This window comes from Scardinius erythrophthalmus, assembly GCF_964197995.2.
Source record: "Scardinius erythrophthalmus genome assembly, chromosome: 1".
NCBI classification, from domain to species: Eukaryota; Metazoa; Chordata; class Actinopteri; order Cypriniformes; family Leuciscidae; genus Scardinius; species Scardinius erythrophthalmus.
The window spans coordinates 47450632-47472171 of record NC_138221.1 but is presented as its reverse complement, the minus strand read 5'-3'; the positions used below and the strand labels follow the sequence as shown (position 1 = coordinate 47472171).

Below are 21540 nucleotides of genomic sequence, written 5' to 3'. Positions count from 1 at the left end.
CTAAGGCAGTATTGTAAATGCCATGTAACAAAATTGTCAGTCATTCTTTTTTATTTAATTTTTTGTTGCTTTGTAGGGGGGAGGAGGGCTTTCATTGCACAGCTTAAACATGTACACACTCCATTAAATTATTAGCTCACCTAAAAACTGTCATTGTTTACTCACTCTCATATTGTTCCACCTGTATAATTTACTTACTTCATGGAGAAGGAAAATATTTTGAATGATGTAATTTGGTCACTATTTTCAATTTAGGTACAATGAATGAAGACTGGAGCTTTCAAGCATTACATAAAAGTATTGTAAAAGGGGGTCAATAGGATGATGCACTGAATTTATAATCTTCTGAGGGCATTTATGAGAGAAGTAACATCAGATTCATGAACTAATTATGGCAGCACGAGTTTTGCTAAAATGTGAATCACGTGGAATGGGAGTTGAGATCATGATTCTCTCACACACTATTCTCATTTTTTCAACCAAAACATTTATTGCACTCAAGTAAAAAAAAAAAAAAAAAAATGCTGTCTACACAGGTTTTCAGTTATAATAAAGTGCTGAACTTAAAAGTAACAAAAATAGTCTCTTTTCCTAACTCATACTGTATTTTGTGGTGATGTTTGAGGTAGTTGTAGAGATTGGTGGTGTTACCTTGCGGTGCTGCGACAATGCTAAAGCACTGCTTACAGATTACAGAGTCCTTGTGCATCATCATTAGGTTTAAACCCAAAAAAGTTCCACACAGTGTAATGTGCTCCTTTTTTCTGTACCAATATTGTTACATCGTCGCCACCAGGATTTTCCACACTGGCGGCGTTAATTTTTTTTCTCTTTTGTTTGAAAATTGCAACTCCAAATCCACCAAGTAAACTGACTAATCTGTTATAGGGCCCTACTGAGCATGGTCTAAAGTGCAGGGTGCAAGTGCGTGTCCGAATTCACTTTTGCTAGTTTAACAACGGGGAAAATGGTCGGTGCGTGCGGCGCATGGTCTAAAAGGGTTGTCCCTATTCTCTTAATGAGTAATGGGTGTGTTTTGGGCGTAACGTGCAATAAACCAATCAGAGTCTCTTCTCCCATTCCCTTTTAAAGCCAGTTGCGCTCGCGCCATGGCGGATTCACTATTTACATGGCGGAATTTGCAAGTGGAAAGACTGAACGCGTCGGATCTGCTCATGCGTGAGGTTAAAGCGAGCAAGCAGACCATCTACAGGACAATCCGGATTCCGGATAATATGTACACAATATTAATGTTATATATTGTAATCTTTTTATTTTTAATATTTGGCTAGATTGAGTACTGCTGCATCTCTGTGTGTGTAATAAGCAGAGTGTACATGCTTGGTGAACCCGCCTATAGGCACATATTACTAACACGCTCTTTAAATAACAAAATAAATATTGCGCCAAAACCAGGTTTTTGTTTGTCAGTGGCGTAGTCTATTTCAGTTGCCTCAAAATTGCAACGCGCCAACACGCCTTGTTTTCAGAACAGCACGCCCATGTGTGCACAAATAGGCGCAAATGCATTTACTATTTAAACAACGCAGGATGGCGCAGGATGTGAAAATTATAACTGCGTTGGGCTGAAACTAGCAAAAGACACTTGCATTGCTCCTGGCGCTGAATGACGAAATGGGGGTTTCGCTAAACTCACCTGTTTCAGCTCGCCTACAATCTACAGTAGCACTCTCATTTTTTATTTTTTTTTGTTTGTTTGTTTCATTTGTAAAGCGTCTTTGCGTTCCTTGAAAAGCGCTATATAAAACTTATGCATTATTATTATTTATTATTGGCCGTAGAAAGGAGAGGTTCGACCACGGGGTGAAGGTCTGACGGCAGGCCTGAGTAACTAGTACTCGGAGCGTGCCCTGTTGCCAGTGCTGAAGCGGTCTCATATGAAGCAGTCCGAGCGGAGTGGCTGCCGCTGCGGATGCCATATGCCCCAGGAGCCTCTGAAATAACTTAAGTGGAACCGCATTCTTGCCCTTGAATTGACTCAGACAATTCAGCAGTGACTGCACACGCTCACTCATAAGCTGCGCGCACATGGCGACCAAGACGATTTCCATACCGAGAAAAGAGATCCTCTGCATGGGGGAGAGTTTGCTCTTTTCCCAGTTGACCCGAAGGCCCAAACAGGCGACGTGCCGGAGCACCAGATCCCTGTGTTTGCAAACCTGGTCTCGAGAGTGAGCTAGAATCAGCCAGTCATCGAAATAGTTCAGGATGCGAACCCTGTGTTGCCGGAGTGGCACAAGGGCTGTCTTCGTGAAGACGCGAGGGGACAGGGCTAACCCGAATGGGAGGACCGTGTACTGGTATGTCTGCGCCTCGAAAGCAAACCGTAGAAACGGTCTGTGTCGAGGAAGAATGGAGACATGAAAGTACGTGTCTTTCAGTTAGATTGCTGCAAACCAATCCAGAGGACGAACACATTCGAAAATGCATTTGGGTGTCAGCATCTTGAATGGAATCCTGTGAAGGGTTCGGTTCAAGATGCACAGGTCCAGGATTGGTCGTAACCCACCGGTTTTCTTGGGTACAATGAAGTAGGGGCTGTAGAAGCCGGACTTCATTTCGGCTGGAGGGATGGTCTCGATCACACCCTTTGCCAGTAGGGTGGCGACCTCCGCACGCATGACAGGGGCGTTGCCACCCACCATGGTATAGCGGACTCCCTGTAAGCGGCGTTGCAAACTGAATTGCGTAGCCGAGCATGATTGTTCTCGCGAGCCAGCGTGACAGATTGGGAAGCTCTAGCCAGGCTCCCAAAAACTGAACCAGCGGGGTCATGCAAAACACAGACATACCCATGATGGGGCAGCGAGGCGGAATAGCCGGCCAAGACGTGGGAGGTGGAGCGTCCCGGTGTGGGGGCACGGTCATATGCTGCGTCGTGACAGAGGAGGCCAGGGAAAGATGAGCATTCCACGGGGGCCTGCTCTGACAGGGGTCTGGCGACAGAGGGGGACGAGAGTGGCGAGGCGGAGCGTCGCACACTGCTGTCCGCGGCCTCTGGGGGCTCAGAGATGGGGGTGTCAGTAACCACATTAAGGTGAACAAAAGATTCTCCCCCGGCCCTCCACCGGGGGAAGGAGTGGCCCTGCTACCATCACCTGGGAAGAACTGCAGGGGCTAGTACGGGCTGGGGAGCCGCAGGAGGGTGCCTTCGGCAGGGCAGAACATGCTTTATGGCCTCAGTCTGCTTCTGGGCAGCCGAGAACTGTTGGGCGGAGTCCTCGACCGCGCCACAGAAGAGGCCAGCCTGGGATATGGGAGAGTTGAGGAACCGGGTCCGCTCAGCCTCTCGCATATCGGCCAGGTTTAGCCAGAGGTGTCTCTCCTGGACCACAGCTGTGGACATCACCTGACCCAGGGAGCGTGCGGTCACCTTCGTCGTCCGGAGAGTGAGGTCGGAGGCGGCACGCAGCTCTTCCATGAGCCCCAGATCAGCTTTACCCTTGTGCATGTCCCTGAGCATCCGGGCCTGGTAGACCTGCAGGATGGCCATGGCATGCAGCAAGGTGGCAGCCTCCACGCAGCTCTATAGGATTTCGCCACCAGGGTACACGAAAATATACAGGCTTTGGAGGGGAGCTTTGGCTCACCACGCCAGGCAGAAGTGCTCTGGGGACACAGCTGCATCACAACAGAGCGTTCCAACGGGGGACCCCAGTGTACCCTTTGACCGCTGCCCCATCGAGGGAAGAGAAGGCGGAGGAGGCCTCCGAACGATCACGGGAAGACAATGGTGACTTCCAGGACCTTGTGACCTCCTCATGCACCTCCGGGAAGAAAGGAATTGAGGGCGGGCACTGACGGCCGTCAGCACTTGCCGCCCCCAAAAACCAATCATCCAGCCGTGAGCGCTCGGGACAAGGTGGAGGGTTCCATTTCTGCCCGATGCTTGCGGCTGCCCGGGAGAGCATGGCTGTCATCCCAGCCTCATCATAAGGGATGGTTGTAGGTTGGTGATTTTGACTTCTGTCTACACTACAGCCTCAGCCTCAGCAACACCCTCAGACGTTTAGCAACAGTACATTCATAAGCCTTGTGTTTACAATAATCAAAGCACAGACCAATTTGATTTGATGCAAAAGCTTACCGCTTAAAGGCATAGTTCACCCAAATATTTTAATTCTGTCATTATGTATGCACATTCATATAATTCCAAACCTGAATGACTTTCTTTCTTCTGTAAAATATATTTTAATGTTTTGGCCAAAGACGGCCATTGGGGTCCAAACAGAAAAAAAAAACACTGAGACATTTGTCAAATATGGTCATCCTTTCTGCTGAAAAACATGAGGGTGAGTATTTTTCTTTTTTGGGTGGACTATCCCCTGTAAGTTTTACAAGGATGAAACAATATAGGCAAAGCATTGTAAGTCATCTTATAGGCCTTTAGTCTGAAAGAAGAAAATTTATATCTCGATAACTATATCACTCCTAATTACTTGGCTTTCCACCAATTCGAATGAGTTTTATTGCAATTCTCAACAACTTCCTACAGTGCATTGCCCAATTAAGAGATAATGCTGACTGTGCTGATGGCTTACCTTACATCTCTGGCTTACCTGTGAAAGTTGCATACATTAAGGCAGGCCAGATGCATCAGACAGCAGCTTTACCTTCTCAGAGGTGCAGCTGAAATGGAGCGAGAGCCATGACTCAATATTTTATCAGCCAAGATGGCTGACAGGCCTTCAAGGAGCTCTCGCTGTTTAAAGCTGTACTTTCATTGTGTAAAAAGAGTTTTGAAGAGAGAAATGCAAATGAAGGTCTGCAATGCGATATTTCTCACATTAGCTTTTTGGATTGACTACAAAACAAAAAGACGGGGTTGAAATGAAAACTGTGTGGGCAGGAACGAGAGTCTGTCTCTCTCCTGCTTGCTGTGTGTGTACGGACTCGTATAGAGAGCCATATGTCATGTATGGCGTGTGGAAGAAGGTAGCTTTAGAGGAAGCATCCTCTTGGCGCCAGGATGTTTGCGTCCTCTGGTCCCACAGGGGATCTTAAACCAGTGCTGTTTTGCTCGCATGCACCGGCCGGTTTCAAACTCTCCGTTTCTCGTGCGGGCTGCCATCCAAATTGGCATCGCTGTACAATAGCCTCCTCCCTGTATCGCACATACACACACACACTGCAGTGTGAAACAAAACCTGTATCAGCTCTACTTGGCAACTGGACTTGCAAAGTGACTAAGAGCACAAGAAAATTACACTTCTCACATCTTTATAATTGTCCCTGCAGAGTCGAACTTAAAAACTAAATGAGTGTCCAACGTAAGAAGAAAAAAAAGCCATTGATGAGGTTGATTGCGCCTGACTGGTCTGTGTAATCAGTCATTGAAATCCCAGCTATCTGTGGTGTCGTAATGAGAAAGCAGCGTGGCTTTGACGGCGACAATCACACATCGGAGTGTTTGTAAGGAGCTAATTAACAGCCCTCTTAAAGTCTGTGTACTCGCGCAACTCAATTGTTTATGAAAGAAATGCTTTCTGTCAAGCCAATCATCTGCTCAGTCATCTCAGTGTCGGTTGGGAAATGAGATCTGTGGTGGGTCGTCCAGGGTCAGGTGAAGTGAGGCTGAACAGGCTGAACGTTGACTGGACTTCATAATCAATTGTTCATTTACACAAGGGTTCTTGAGGGACCTTTTGTTTCAGGCTCATTCAGCTTTTGACTTCTCTCAGGATCTCATTAGCTCTTACTGGCAGTCGGACATTGTTTTAGAAAATTTTTGCTGTGCAACATATAGCTAAGTATTTCGGTCACCATGTCCTTCCTAGAGCAAAATTTGCATTTTCATTCAGTCTGTCTGTTTTTGTTTTGTCCAGGTGGGTCTTATGTAACAATTTCACACAGCTAAAGTTCCATTACCATAAAGTACCATTCTGTATTTGTCTTGAAATGATGCTATCTAATTCAAATATAAAACAACTTCTCATTGGATCGTGATTAAAATGCAGTGGTTATCTCTAGTGCTGCCCTCGACTAAAGATTTTTCTAGTCGACTATTAGTCATTAATTTAAGCGATTATTTGACTAATTGCATGTGTATATTAATAAGCCAAATCATAATAATGAGCCTTTAATTGCCAATACATAGCCTAATCAGCGCTCAAGCGCACACATAAAGCTTGCCACAGTCCACCGGCAAAAGTAATGATTATGAATGTGTCATGAAAAAACAGCAAGGAGACTGTCTGAACATTTTAGTAATTTATGGATAAACTAGTGTTTTCTGTGTTTTTGGCTGCAGTGATGAAGTTTACGATGCTGATATGTTTCATAACATAATCTAAGAATATTTGTTTGCTATATTGAATATTTGATATGCACCTAATAATAGCTCACATTTATATAGGTTAACGTTAAAGCCAGAAGCCATCTAAAGTTGCTACTACTTACATGTTTCAAATGATAAGCCATATTTGAGGTTGATGTTTTCCTGCACAAAAATTAGTCAAAGAAAAAAAACACATTGTGGCCGTGAGAGACAGATCATTAACGGTAATTACAGTAAATTACCGTTAATGATCTGTCTAACACGGCCACAAGGTGTTTTTTTTTCTTTGACTAATTTTTGTTCGACTAATGCCAAGTGCACACTGATTTATAATAGTAATTTACGATTGTTGCTTGTCAGACTGTACGAACATGATCATTGCTGTAAAGCCATGTCACACTGTAAGATCTCAGTTGTCATTAATGTCAGACTGTACGACAGTCAAGGCGCGTTAAAAACGGATGCACGCAAGAAAACTTGTCCGGACTTTTACATCATCAATCAGTGACAGTGAGCTGCATTTCACGCTGGATTTCTTCACAAAGAAATCTCTAACGTTAATTTTGGTCATGGCTTGTCTTGAAAAACGAAGACTATTTGATGGTTGTCGTAGGAGAAGTCACTGCAGGACTGAGAGTCAAATCTTCTGACAAATCTTCTAAAATTTGATCGTAACGGTCATTAACCGGCTTTCGGTGAACAAGTCAAACTAACAATCAAAGACTTCCGATTTTAGTCTAGGATCAGAGGAATCTTTTAGGATTAGCTAAATTTGTCTCAGATAGTGTGCACCCGGCTTAAGCCTCTTCTTCATTAAGGGGCAGCCCTAGTTGTCTCTAATTTCAAAAGACTAAAGATGTTTTTATTTATTTATTTTAAGGCAAGTTTGGCCTGTTATAGAGCAAATAAACTAAAACTAAATTTGCTTAAAAAAAAACCATTGGCTCCCGGTATCAAAATTGGCCAATTTGTTTTAAAAACAAAAAAAATGGAATTGGCCATAAAAAAATCATGCTTGGTGCATCACTACCATTTTCATTTCTCTACAAAACGTGGTGTGTTTTTAAATAAAACAAATATTTTAATATGTAGAAATTGTAGTTGTGGTGCTCCTTAATTTCCTGTCCATGGGTGCTCCTGATATTTTGATATTTTCGAGCCCTATCTATCTATCTATCTATCTATCTATCTATCTATCTATCTATCTATCTATCTATCTATCTATCTATCTATCTATCTATCTATCTATCTATCTATCTATCTATCTACCTATCTACCTATCTACCTATCTACCTACCTACCTACCTACCTACCTATCTATCGTTGCATAAATTAATAAAATCTGTTCTCCTGTCTTGTCTGTCTTTCTTTCTATTGTTCCCTTTCGTGGTCACTCCGAGTTACGTCGGATGACGACGATTGGGGTTTCGCTTAGAAGCCTATCACCTTCGAGTATTAGAAAACGAGCCAATGGCAATGAAATGCCATGGGTCTGCGGAATTTGCATAGCGTAACTCCGCCCGCCGCAGGGGGTATATAAGGAAGTACGCGAACACAATGCAGACATGCTTTCGCTTCGGAGCCGAGAACTTCTCCACTCCTGTAAGCCAAATATTCTGAGTTAGTCTTCTCTTACCTTCGAGACGAGCGAACTCTCCGGTGTTGGTGTGACGGCGATTTCAGCGAGTGCTCACTACCCTGCTGGTCTGTTCAGTGATCTGACAGTTAGTGTGTTTCTCCCTGTTCGCTTCAGCATCCGCAGAGTTTATCCTCTCACAAAAAGAGCTTGCACGCGGCACGTCTTTTTAAAGATGCCTCGCCCGTGCACTTCTGGTTGCGGTCGCGAGATATTTTTCTCTGATGGGCATGAACACTGCTTAGCGTGTTTGGGCGTTGATCACGCTAAAGCAGCGTTCATGGATGACTCATGTTCTCACTGCGGGAACATGACCATCTCCATGCTGCGGTCGAGACTCAATGAACTCACCAGAGCGAGAGTCCCCCTACCCACACCCCGATCTACTGACTCCGAGAGGGCTAGTACTTCGGCTGGTGGCCGGGGTGACCTGAGGGTGACTGTGTGGGACATACCGCCGACACGTCCGCGGTCCACACACCCCTCTTCAGCAGTGGTACCCGCGAATGTACAGACTGAGACCGCTGGTCCCTCTTCGGAGCCCCAGCGCGTCTCGTTTGGAGCTCCAGAGGAAGATACTATGTCGATCGCGGCATCACAAGGTGGGCGCGAGTCCTCGGGAAGTGAGGATTCGGCTGCGTTGCCGCCCACGGGCGTGTCAGCGTTGCCCGAGTCTGATCCCGAGCTGACCGCCATGCTTTCCCGGGCAGCCGCGGCCATTGGTGTTGAGTGGTCCCCGCCACCTGATCCAGTGCGCTCGCGGCTGGACGATTGATTTTTGGGAGCGGCCGCTGACACCCGTCGCCGCCCAACCCCAATTCCTTTCTTCCCGGAAGTGCATGAGGAAGTCACGCGGTCCTGGAAGGCTGCCCAACAGTTCTCGACTGCTCAGAAGCAGACTGAGGCCATTAAACATATTCTGCCCCGGCGTGCTGTTGCTGCTAAGCCACCGGTTCAGAGTCCTCAGCCTGCTCGCCGCCGAGGGCGCCCTCCTGCGGCTCCCGCCCCTCCCGCACGGCCCCAGCAGCAGTCATCGGGGTCGCGTCGTGGAGGAAGCCGCAGGAAGGCGCCACAGCCCTCTCCAGCCCCGCCGCCCGCTAAACGCCAGGCTAAGCGGCGCTCCTGAGACGGGCAGCTCAGGATTGGCTTTCCTTTCTGTTCAGGAGGTGGTAGCAGGGCCACTCCTTCCCCCGGTGGAGGGCCGGGGGAGAATCTTTTGTTCTCCACTCCCCGCTGCTCGTCCCACGACGGGCAGCACCCTAATGTGGTTAAAGACAGAATCGAAAATCCCAATCCTGAGCCCACAGAGCCCGAGGGCCGCAGTGCGCGCCACCCTTGGGTCCCGCCACTGCCGCCCTCCTCTGTCCCAGAGGTGCGGGATGACAGCACGCGCCGCCCACGGGCCTCGCTCCTCTCATCCCCCTCTGTCGCCAGACCCCTGCCAGAGCACGCCCCCGTGGGACGCGCGCCCTCCCCTGGCCTCCTCTGGCAGGACGCGGTTAATGACCGTGCCCCCGCACAGGGCCGCTATGCCACCCTCGCCGGTGCCGGTCATTCCGCCTCGCTGCCCCACCGACGGTACGTCTGTGGTTCGTATGACCCCGCTGGTGCACTTTCTGGAGGCCTGGCTAGAGCTTCCCAGACTGTCCCGCTGGGTCGCGAGAACCATCAGGCTCGGCTACGCGATTCAGTTCGCGCGATCTCCTCCCCGCTTCAGGGGAGTCCGCTTCACTATGGTCGGTGGCAATGCCCCTGTCATGAGAGCGGAGGTCGCCACCCTGCTGGCGAAGGGTGCGATCGAGATTGTCCCTCCAGCCGAAATGAAGTCCGGCTTCTACAGCCCTTACTTCATTGTACCCAAGAAGTCCGGTGGGTTACGGCCGATCCTCGACCTACGCGTCTTGAACCGCTCCCTTCACAGGCTGCCGTTCAAGATGCTAACGGCCAAACACATCCTCCAGTGTGTGCGGCCGCAGGATTGGTTTGCAGCGATCGACCTGAAGGACGCCTACTTCCATGTCTCCATTTTACCTCGACACAGACAATTTCTACGGTTTGCTTTCGAGGGACAGGCATACCAGTACGCGGTTCTCCCTTTCGGACTAGCCCTGTCTCCTCGCGTCTTTACGAAGGTCGTCGAGGCAGCCCTTGTTCCCCTCCGGGAACACGGGGTTCGCATCCTGAACTATCTCGACGACTGGCTGATCCTAGCTCACTCTCGAGACCAGGTTTGCGAACACAGGGACCTAGTGCTCCGGCACCTAGTTCGTCTGGGCCTTCGGGTCAACTGGGAGAAGAGCAAACTCTGCCCCGTGCAGAGGATCTCTTTTCTCGGTATGGAGATCGACTCGGTCGCCATGTGCGCACAGCTTACGAGCGAGCGTGCGCAGTCACTGCTGACTTGTCTTCGTCAGTTCGAGGGCAAGAATGCGGTTCCACTGAAACTTTTTCAGAGGCTCCTGGGGCATATGGCATCCGCAGCCGCAGTAACGCCGCTGGGATTGCTTCATATGAGACCGCTTCAGCTGTGGCTTCGCGATCGAGTCCCGAGGTGGGCATGGCAACACGGCACGCTCCAAGTCCCAGTGACTCCAGCCTGCCGTCAGACCTTCACCCCGTGGGCGAACCTCAATTTTCTACGGGCCGGAGTGCCCTTAGAACGAGTTTCCCGGCATGTTGTTGTATCAACAGATGCCTCCAACACGGGCTGGGGCGCCATGTGCAATGGTCATGCTGCCGCGGGCTCCTGGACAGGACCCCAGCGCCTTTGGCATGTCAATTGCCTCGAGTTGCTGGCTGTACGTCTCGCCCTGCACCGCTTCCGGGCGTTGCTCAGGGGTCAGCACGTACTAGTCCGATCAGACAATACCGCAACAGTAGCGTACATCAACCATCAAGGTGGTCTACGCTCCCGCCGTATGTCGCAACTCGCTCGCCACCTCCTCATATGGAGTCAGAAGCATCTGAGGTCGCTTCGAGCCATTTATATCCCGGGACACCTGAACCAGGCGGCCGACGAGCTGTCTCGAGTTCGGCCTCTCGCTGGAGAATGGCGACTCCATCCCCGGACGGTTCAGCTGATTTGGGATCAGTTCGGCGACGCACAGGTAGACCTGTTTGCCTCCCACGACTCGTCCCACTGCGACCTGTTTTATTCCCTGACCGAGGGCACGCTCGGCACGGATGCACTGGCGCACAGCTGGCCGCGGGGCCTACGCAAATATGCGTTTCCCCCAGTGAGCCTCCTTGCGCAGACCTTGCGCAAGATCAGGGAGGACGAGGAGCAGGTCACTTTGGTTGCCCCGTATTGGCCCAACCGGACCTGGTTCTCCGAACTAGTACTCCTCGCGACAGCACCTCCCTGGCCAATTCCTCTGAGGAAGGACCTCCTTTCTCAGGGACGGGGCACCTTATGGCACCCTCGTCCCGATCTTTGGAACCTCCATGTGTGGCTCCTGGACGGGACGAGGCAGGTTTGAGTACCCTACCACCTGCGGTGGTGGCTACCATCACTTCCGCTAGAGCATCGTCCACGAGACATGCCTATGCGTTGAAGTGGAACCTCTTCGTCAACTGGTGTTCTTCTAAACATCAAGAACCCACGAAATGTCCCATCAGTGTCGTGCTTTCCTTCCTGCAAGAAGGGTTGGAGCGAAGGCTGTCTCCCTCCACCCTGAAAGTGTATGTGGCCGCCATTGCCGCCCATCACGAAGCAGTCGATGGTAAGTCTCTGGGAAAGCACGACCTGATCGTCAGGTTCCTGAGGGGAGCCAGGAGACTAAATCCTCCTCGTCCTCCCCTCGTTCCCTCTTGGGACCTCTCAGTGGTTCTAACTGCCCTGCAGAGCGCTCCATTTGAGCCTTTGCAATCAGTGGAGCTTAAGTTCCTGTCAATGAAGACAGCGCTCCTGGTTGCATTGGCCTCCATCAAGAGGGTAGGGGACCTGCAGGCATTTTCGGTTGACGAAGCGTGCCTGGAATTCGGGCCGGCTGACTCTCACGTGATCCTGAGACCCCGGCTTGGATATGTGCCCAAGGTTCCTACCACACCCTTTCGAGACCAGGTAGTGAACCTGCAAGCGCTGCCCTTGGAGGAGGCAGACCCAGCCTTGGCACTGCTCTGTCCAGTACGCGCCCTCCGTGCTTATGTAGACAGAACGCGGTGTTTCAGGACCTCAGACCAGCTCTTTGTCTGTCATGGTGGGAAGCTGAAAGGAAAGGCTCTCTCAAAGCAAAGGTTATCACACTGGATAGTGGATACCATTGCGTTGGCATACCAGCAGCAAGGTCGTCCGTGCCCCCTTGGTGTGAAAGCCCACTCCACACGTAGTGTGGCTTCCTCTTGGGCTCTAGCGCATGGCGCCTCGCTAACAGACATTTGTAGAGCTGCAGGCTGGGCGACACCCAACACATTCGCGAGATTTTATAATCTCTGAGTAGAGCCAGTTTCTTCTCATGTACTCGCTTCAACCAGCCGGTGCTAGATTCTGCTCAGGTGTCTTCGCTTGCTCGCCATTCCCCTCCACGGACGGGATACGTGCGATATTTTCCTCAGGTGAGTCTGATAAGCTCTGAGTTTCCTCCAGCACTGCTTATGTCAACGCCTGAGTTATGCCAAAATTCCATACTCAGCTTTTGCGCTTGACTAGGTGCCACCATGTGCATGGTCCCCCCTCTGGGCGACCCCCACATGTGTATTCCGCTGTAAGTCTCCTTGTGAGCGTGTGTCTTTCCCTTGGCAAGCCACCTTGCCACCCCTGGGGTTTAAAATTCCACCTGCGGCTGGACACCTCAGTGATCTTCCATATGCAGCCTCTGGCCATATGTGTATTCTAAGTCCCCCCCATCAATGGCTGGGCATAATTGCATACTTCTCTCTGGAGATATGCTTCCCAGTGTACCTTGGTATCCCTGTGTTAAGTAGGACTCCTTCGTTCGTGCTAGTCTCACAACAGGGAGCTCAGACTTACGCAGGGCACTGGAAGACAGCCGAGGTGGCGTGATTAGACTGGAACCCCAATCGTCGTCATCCGACGTAACTCGGAGTGACCACGAAAGGGAACGTCTCGGTTACGGATGTAACCCTCGTTCCCTGAGTGGGAACGGAGACGTTACGTCTTCCTGCCACTTCCGCTGTACCGCTGAAAAACGCCTGGGGCCAGTCTCGGCTCCTCAGCGAAGGCATGTCTGCATTGTGTTCGCGTACTTCCTTATATACCCCCTGCGGCGGGCGGAGTTACGCTATGCAAATTCCGCAGACCCATGGCATTTCATTGCCATTGGCTCGTTTTCTAATACTCGAAGGTGATAGGCTTCTAAGCGAAACCCCAATCGTCGTCATCCGACGTAATCTTTTTCCATCTATCATTCTCTCATTCTATCTATATAGTTCTATTTCTTTGCAATTCTAATAACTAATAACTAATCTAAAGGCCCGTTCACACCAAGGACGATAACTATAAAGATAACGATAAAGATATAATTCTAAAAATCGTTCTCCATATTAAAGAATAACAGAGTTCACACCACAACTATAACGATAAAGATATGAGGAACGATATTGTTGGGATCACTTTCAGAACGATTTTTTTCCAGCTGTCGAACGATAAAACACTGACAGCCAATCAGAATCCATTCTAATTTAAAGGTCTCGCGCATTTAAAATGGATCTGGATCATCCGGGCGCGCGCGTGCTTAGAATAAAAAGACCGTTATCGGTCGCTGGTGTGGACGCATATATAGTTATCTTTATCGTTATCTTTATAGTTATCGTGCTTGGTGTGAACGGGCCTTAATGCTCAATCTGTTTTACATACACAAAAAAAGTTTTTTGTCATCTTTGCTCGACAAAGCAAATTTATTTTCTTAGTTCTTTTTTATTTAAATAATTATTTGTTATTTTTTCATCATTAAGAATTGATTTCATTTACAAATTGAAAATTTTAATTGAAAATTGGTGGTATTGGGGAGGCACATTCTCATTCTAGAGAACATCTAATTGGACAAATCTATGCAGTGATTGTCAACTTTTAGGAATACACTACGTAATGATAGCTAAATAAGGACTCAAAGCCACAATACTCTAGATTTTGATTTTCCCTGTCAAAACATACACTGTGTTATACAAGTGTCTTTATTGATCTCTCTCTGTCTTTTAGGCTTTTGATGCATTTATCTACATTTTCTTTGCACTGGAGATGGTGGTGAAGATGGTGGCTCTGGGGATCTTTGGCCATCGCTGTTATCTTGGCGATACTTGGAACAGACTAGACTTTTTCATCGTCATGGCAGGGTAAGGGCACTTTTGTTTTCTTTCAACCTTCCCTGACATACCATTCATTGTAGCTGCAGGTGAATCGGGCTATAGTGACCCTATATATAGTGGGTGGGTTTATTTTTTCTAAGTAGAGACGTCTGCATTCTGTGAACTGTATTATTGAAAATTTAAATTCAGTTGTTATGAGAAAATGGCTCATGTAGAATATGATGAAATGTTCATATTGTGAAGTTCATCTCTAAGAGACTTGTACTTCATGTTTACCTCCAGAATGCCCTGTTCTGTTGTACCTTTGTCCAGGCCAAACCCTTCAGATCTCACTTATGTTGTGTATAAGCATCCTATGTGTTGTTTTGATGCTGTTTTCAAAATCTCCCAGTTTCCAGTGCCAAAAAGAGAAGTGAAAACTGCTATGAGAGTATTAATTTACCAAACTTTTCTGGATATTTCTCTGAGGAGGACATCAAAACAGAAAGGAGAAGCATTGGATCAGCAGGACAGACCTGCTAGAGCTAGATAAACTTGTTGTAATTTGTTATATACACACATAGTCTCTCTCTCTGGCAGACTATTCACACTAACTCACAGGAAACAAACACTCATAGGCTAAGAAGCTGAACAAATTGGAACACAGCCATAATGTTATACAGGTTGTTACGTTTTTATTATATACTACCTTAAGAGCAATGCGTCCCATAACAATATTTATTTCTCTTCATAGAGCACATTTTGCACAATTTGGTTGCACATTTATAAGTGTTTTTAAGTACAATAGGGTAGTACAGGGTTTGTATCAGTGAGCAGCCCTACCCCTAGGCTGCTCTCAGGTTTGGCAGGATTCACTGATTGAAAGATTAGACTCATTAGAAAATGATGGGCATTACAGTTTTTCTCAATTGGTTTGGCTCATTTCTTGAAACAGAAATTATATTCTCAAAACTCTAAGATCATTTGGCAAAACAGCCTTACAGTTCAGCACAACACTATAGCTCACTTTCAAAAGCTCATATCTCTCCCAAAACTGTTCACTCATGCTTCAAAACTAAATTTGTTTCCCATATAAAGAGTCAGTGCCACGAAAATGGCAAAGATCCTTCTCAATTGCTTTGGCTCATTTCTTGAAACAGACCGGATGTTCTCAACACTCTTGGTGCTTTTGCCAAAATAACGTGGATGGTTCGGCACAACACCATGGTTCACCTGCAAAAGTTCATACCTCTCCCAAAACAGTTCACTCATGAGTCAAAACTAAATTTCCTTCTCATTTAAACAGTCACATGTCCCTTTGACATTGTATAAGCACTGCAAGTCAAAATGTTTAGATGTTTTGTCACTATGGCAGAGGACCATTGAAATATCCCTCATGTCCACCTTTCAGTCTTAGCCCTGTCCTCCATTGACAATGGTTACTGTACTGTTTTTTGTCTAGCTAACAGAATACAATTGTGTATAAAACTGAAAAAAAGAAATAGGATTTTAGGGTAAGAGTAGCCTCCAAGGTTTGACATCACACACTGCACTCATACTGCCAAGGAAATTGTAACCATTATCATGCACACACATAAAGTAACTTCCATACATCAGAGTAAAAAGAAAATGTGTACAGCATAATATACTGTAATATAAACACACAAACAAAAAAACAGTGAAAATTATATGCAGCCTAGTTATATTGCCCCCTCGCTGGCCTGGGACATCCACTGTGGCCCGGTGGCCAATAATATTATATGGTATATATATATATATATGGTATTCATGGTATTATGTTCTTGACTAATTTTGACAACTGAACAGACTATTGTGCATGTGATGACTTATACAATGAAATGACGCTGACACGTTTTGGAGCGAACAACCATTAGACTGAGAATCAACAATCAGTTTAGATCAACAAGATCTATTCACTTGGAAATTGTGCTAAATGTAGGCTACCTGTACTTAATCGTTTGCAAAGATGTACTGATACATTGAGACATGTACTTAGACATTTGCAATTTGATGAAATTAATGAGAAATTCAATTCTGTTGTGAACAATTGCCAAGTGGTTTAGAGGTTTGTCCATGTTGTTTTGAGAATGTCATTTCTGTTTCAAGAAATGAGCCAAACCAATGGAGAAAAACTGTAATGTGGCCTTGCCTAATAACAGACATTAGGGGCTGTTCACACAGAATGTGTTTTTTTCTATTCCAATGCACTACTTTTCTATGTAAACGCGCTAGAGGGATGTGTATTTAAAAATGAAATCCTGATGGGACATTTAACTAACATAAAATCATTTGTACTTTTTGAATGGTGAAATTTAAAAAAGTGCCAGAGCTCAACAAGTATGAAATATCACCCACGAGCAAATACAACACCATTAGTGCACATTTTAATGAGAACCTGTGACTTCCAGGGGACGAAGACATGTTTAACCAAGTAAAATCGAAGTGTTTCTAAGTACCCCCTGAGGTACTTACTTGCACACCTCGTTGGTAAACACTGGATTAGAAGCCCTGTTACGTCAAGTCCTCTCCTGTGTGTGTTTTCTGTGTGGTGGGATGTCTGTGTGTTTGTGTGATATTTTCTAGCCGACTCTTGGCTAATCCTTCTGTTGTGTTGTGGGTGAAGTCAGTGAGGCTATCTCTAACTACACACCCAGATTACATGCCTCTTTCTCCCCATTTTCCCCTCCCTCTCTTTCTCTCTCACACACAGCCTCGGCTCAGATTGCCTTACTGCCTTTTTTTAGTCACTATCTCTCTCTCTCTCTCTCTCTCTCTCTCTCTCTCTCTCTCTCTCTCTCTCTCTCTCTCTCTCTCTCTCTCTCTCTCTCTCTCTCTCTCTCTCTCTCTCTCTCTCTCTCTCTCTCTCTTTTTCTCTCTTCCATCCCCACACCCACAGAAGAATCATCATCTTTGCAGTCTCATTTCACAAAATGCACACAAAAGTACACACACACACACACACACACACACACACACACACACACACACACACACACACACACACACACACACACACACACACACACACACACACACACACACACACACACACACACACACATATGTACACCCCACACATTAACACTAGTAGACTGACGGTACATGAAAGTGAGGGAGATGAAGGGAGAACAGGAAAAAGAGGCTGCAGCAAAGTAGTGAACAATTAGAGAGAGGCTGCCCGTCGGCAGGTAGCTAATTACTCTCACAGACACACACTTTGATTGATGTGCACTGAAACATCCAAGATGTGTGTCTCTCTCTCTCGCTCTCGCTCTCTCTCTCTCTCTCTCTCTCTCTCTCTCTCTCTCTCTCTCTCTCTCTCTCTCTCTCTCTCTCTCTCTCTCTCTCTCTCTCTCTCTCTCTCTCTCTCTCTCTCTCCCTTCTGAACCTCTGTTCAGGATTTGCCTGTGTTTATTTATGTCTCTCCCCACAATACCTCACGTATGCTATGACTTTTTTTCTTTCTTAAATTTGTTCCTTCCTCCTTTGCTTTGGCACATTCCCTCACTGCTTGGCACAGCTTGGTTGATTTGTTATTCAATTATTTTGTTGAAGTTATACTAGACCCACCTGAGGGACCTGAGATATAGTAATGACTATATTTATTACGTTAGTAAAGACTCTCTGTCTGTCTACTCATCTGCCTATCAATCAATCTGTCTATTTATCTGTCTGGACATTCGTTTGTATATCCATCCATGTCATCTCTAGTATTATTTTTTTTATTTTGTCAGCTATTTATTAATTTAGTCTTAGTCCTCTGTCAAATGTACTTTTTAGTTTATATTTAGTCAACATTGTCCTGTTTTTTTTTGTCAAGTTTTAGTCGACTAAATGTCTGGGCATTTTAGTCTAGTTTTAGTCAGTGAAAACACTTTCGCCATGCTGCATAATTGTTAAACTGATGATTATTTTGCTCAAAATTATAAACGCAATGATTTCATCAGGTTTGAGCGATCTCTCCCATCTCACTAGACTGTTACCCTTTCAGCCAGAGCAACAGAGGGCGCTTATGAGAAGAAAACAGGAGTTATTAGTTATACGAGTTAACTAATGCAAAAACTAGTTCATGTTTTTTTTGAAGCACAGGGAAGAAACAGCTAAAACATTAAACCAAATAAATATACGATTATAATCATATGATTTGTCTACGTTCTTCAAGCAGTCTCTGGTATTTTCCATAAACATATGTGTATTTATTATCGCAATGGTTAGAAGTAGCCTTTAGTATTGGATATAAATATTTAATTCTGCCTCACGTAGACGATCACTGCCTACGGTGATCAGAATTCCCATCGGATCACAAGAAAGTTATTTCAAACACTCGCTGGTGTCTGAAAGTGAGTTTTGAGCTGAAAATGGATTAAAATGTCGTAAATGTTGACGTTAGCCCATAACCTTAAATAATGACATGGGAAATAAGCAGCTATGTTGACCGTCTCCTAACTCAGGTAAACTCCACCTTTGTTCAGGACCACTCCTCAAGCCCCGGAAGTGACAGTGGAAACGCGACTGGCCCTGACACACTCTAGCATGCTCTCTTCTGTCCCGAGGGTGGAAACACGGCTATTGGTGTTGCTTCCGCAGTGTTGAGAGAGCATGTATATATGGTTGCCAGATTGTAAAGACTATGTAAAGACCACCCATTGGCCCAACGAAGGAATCCAACAGTGTGGGCGAAGGTATAATACGTGTATGTCTTTTCAGCGCTCCAATGAAGTTCACTTAATTTATTAGAATTTAGTTTCAATATTACTTCAGCTCTACGCTTAATCTGACTCCAATTTTAAATGATAATCAAGTTTAGATCGTGTTTCTTATTAGAAAATAATCATAAATATTGATTATGACTTAATTTAGATCTTTGATTATTTTCTGAGTATCCCATACTTTCAATTATTCATTCATTAAGGGACCCGATGCCGCACAGAGTCACACGCCCTGGGTTTATGTGGATCTCACGGACACAGTCTTGCCAGTCTGATCTTGGTCAGAGGGTGCAGGGTTTGCTAATACCTCTTTAGTTGGTTGTCTACTGCTTACTCATACAAAAAAGTGTAGTTTATTTAGCCACTTCCGTACAACTTGCCAAGTCAGTGATAGACAGAAATCAAAAGGTCTTCAAATGACGTGCTTCCTGCTCTGTTCATATATGCGCCTTTAGTTTGACCTATCCTGGACACAGATCTGCGGGTAGCACCAGCCTCCTCATAACCTACTGGTCATAATGATTTCAGGAGAGCCCAGACTAAATCAAATATAACATTTTATTTGTCGGGTAAAAATTGTATCAACTACACAAGTAAATGATTAAAAGCCCATTCAGGAATAATAAATACATGACATCACTTGCTCAAATATTACTCCAAGTGTAAGAAATGCATTCCTGACAGAGACACGCAGTGGTGTGTCAGTGTGTTCTGAGTGTAAGCCTCGGGAAGACACTGACACAGCACTGTATGGGTTTTTTTCCTGGTTACAGGTTCCCAAAGACTGCTCTGCCACTTCCCATTATATAACCAGACCAGAGCAAAAGGGTTATACAAATATTTTTTAGAGTTGTTTTAGGTCAATTCATGTATCCCGGGGGGTAACACCTGGTTTCAGGGGAGAGGGGAGATCTTGAAGATACACCACCCAAAGAGGAGAACAGAATTATCCTAAGTTTTCAATCTTTCTCATAATACCAATGACTGCAATGAAATTAAGACCATTTTGCCAATCGCACTGAGACATTTAAAATGATACCAAACATGAAAAGGAAAAACAATAGATTCACAAGATACATCATATGTGATATATAGACAATCTCAGTGAACTTTTAGTGACTTGAGGAGGGAGAGGGGAATGCATGTATAAACAAGGAGATAAGTTTGACAAGACAATGTCCTGTGCTATTTCTTTGCGATCTTCTGTCCAGGGTGCGTTTTATTGCTTTATTGTAGGGGTGAGTTTTATCTCAGCTTTTGTCTTAGCAGGAAAATCAATTCTTACAACTATGTAAGCTAAAACACCGGCAGAAAATGTATCCTTTTAACAGAAAAGCTCTGATTGGGGATTTAAACTCTTGACATCTAGCAACCGCAAACATGAAAGCCCATAGTAGAGGCTTGTACAGGGTTCTGTAATATTTTGTCTCCCTTTTTTCAACAAAAATAAGAGATTTTGGTAAAGGTTTTTTTTTTTACTACATTTTCATCAACGATATTGCATGTTGATATAGTCAGTTACCGTTTAATGACCTTATTGTCATAGAACTTTCATCCACGAAATTAAAACTAGTCAGCATTTATTGGTTTTATACCCTGCCATGGGTTTCATTTAATGCAAACTATACAAAATATTAGCAAATTTGTCTTTGGGTGAGTATCTGTCTGCATAGGATGGACTGCTTCTATAAGAATGTTTGATGCAGAAAGGCCTCCTGCAGGTTTAATCTCTCCATGTGGAAAGGATATTGATAAGCTCATCTCTTTCTATGGTCTGTGTGTGTGTGTGTGTGTGTGTGTGTGTGTGTGTGTGTGTGTGTGTGTGTGTGTGTGTGTGTGTGTGTGTGTGTGTGTGTGTGTGTGTGTGTGTGTGTGTGTGTGTGTGTGTGTGTGTGTGTGTGTGTGTGTGTGTGTGTGTGTGTGTCAATTTGCATGTGTCTGTGGTGGTTAATTTGTCCAAATGTAGCTTGGTCAGTTCTCTCATGTCCCTCTGTTGAAGACGTCGTGTAGGCATCATGATGCCTTTGAGGGTCGGACCCTTTTGCCATTAAAGCGTGTTTGTGTAAATGGTGTTAATGTCAGTGTGTTTGTTGAGGGGAGAGATCCTGCTCTCTCAGGTATTCTCACTCTATATGACATTTCAATCGCCAGTCTGACATTTCAACTGATTCTACACTGCAAAAAAAAAAAAAAAGGGAAAAAAAACTCTGCTGATATTTTTGGATCATTCAGCCTGGTCAGTCTGACTTCTGCCAGAATATTTGCTTTGAGTGCAAGAGCGGGTGTGTGTGTGTGTGTGTGTGTATTCACCCAAAGCCTGCATTTATGCATCTAAATGGAGCCGTTTATTTCGTAATCAGGAACACTGCAAAGAACTCTACTTAAAGTGCTACAGTGTTGTCCGATTATACACCCGTCTCACTCTGAAACAAAATAACTGGTCATGTAGTGTTCTTCACTTAGCTGTCCAATCCCCTCTCTGATCCTCTATTCTAATCAGCTTTCTTTGCATGAATGAATAATGTAGCCTATGTATGCTAATGAGAGGGCCAGCTGCTGTATGTGATTAGCAGGTGTTTATTGAGTGATGGACGGAGCACCTAAGACTCTGCTTTCCTCAACAGGCCCGGGCG

The 21540-nt window shown here is 45.7% G+C and overlaps 1 protein-coding gene across 1 annotated transcript in view; it reads left to right on the top strand.

The window, feature by feature from the left end:
* Positions 1–21540, top strand: part of cacna1ia (calcium voltage-gated channel subunit alpha1 Ia) — a gene marked incomplete at its 5' end in the record, with an annotated part of 170269 nt that overhangs the window by 53676 nt on the left and 95053 nt on the right. The window contains 1 exon segment of the mRNA XM_081383930.1: positions 14092–14225. Within this exon segment, the coding sequence (XP_081240056.1) occupies positions 14092–14225 (134 nt within the window).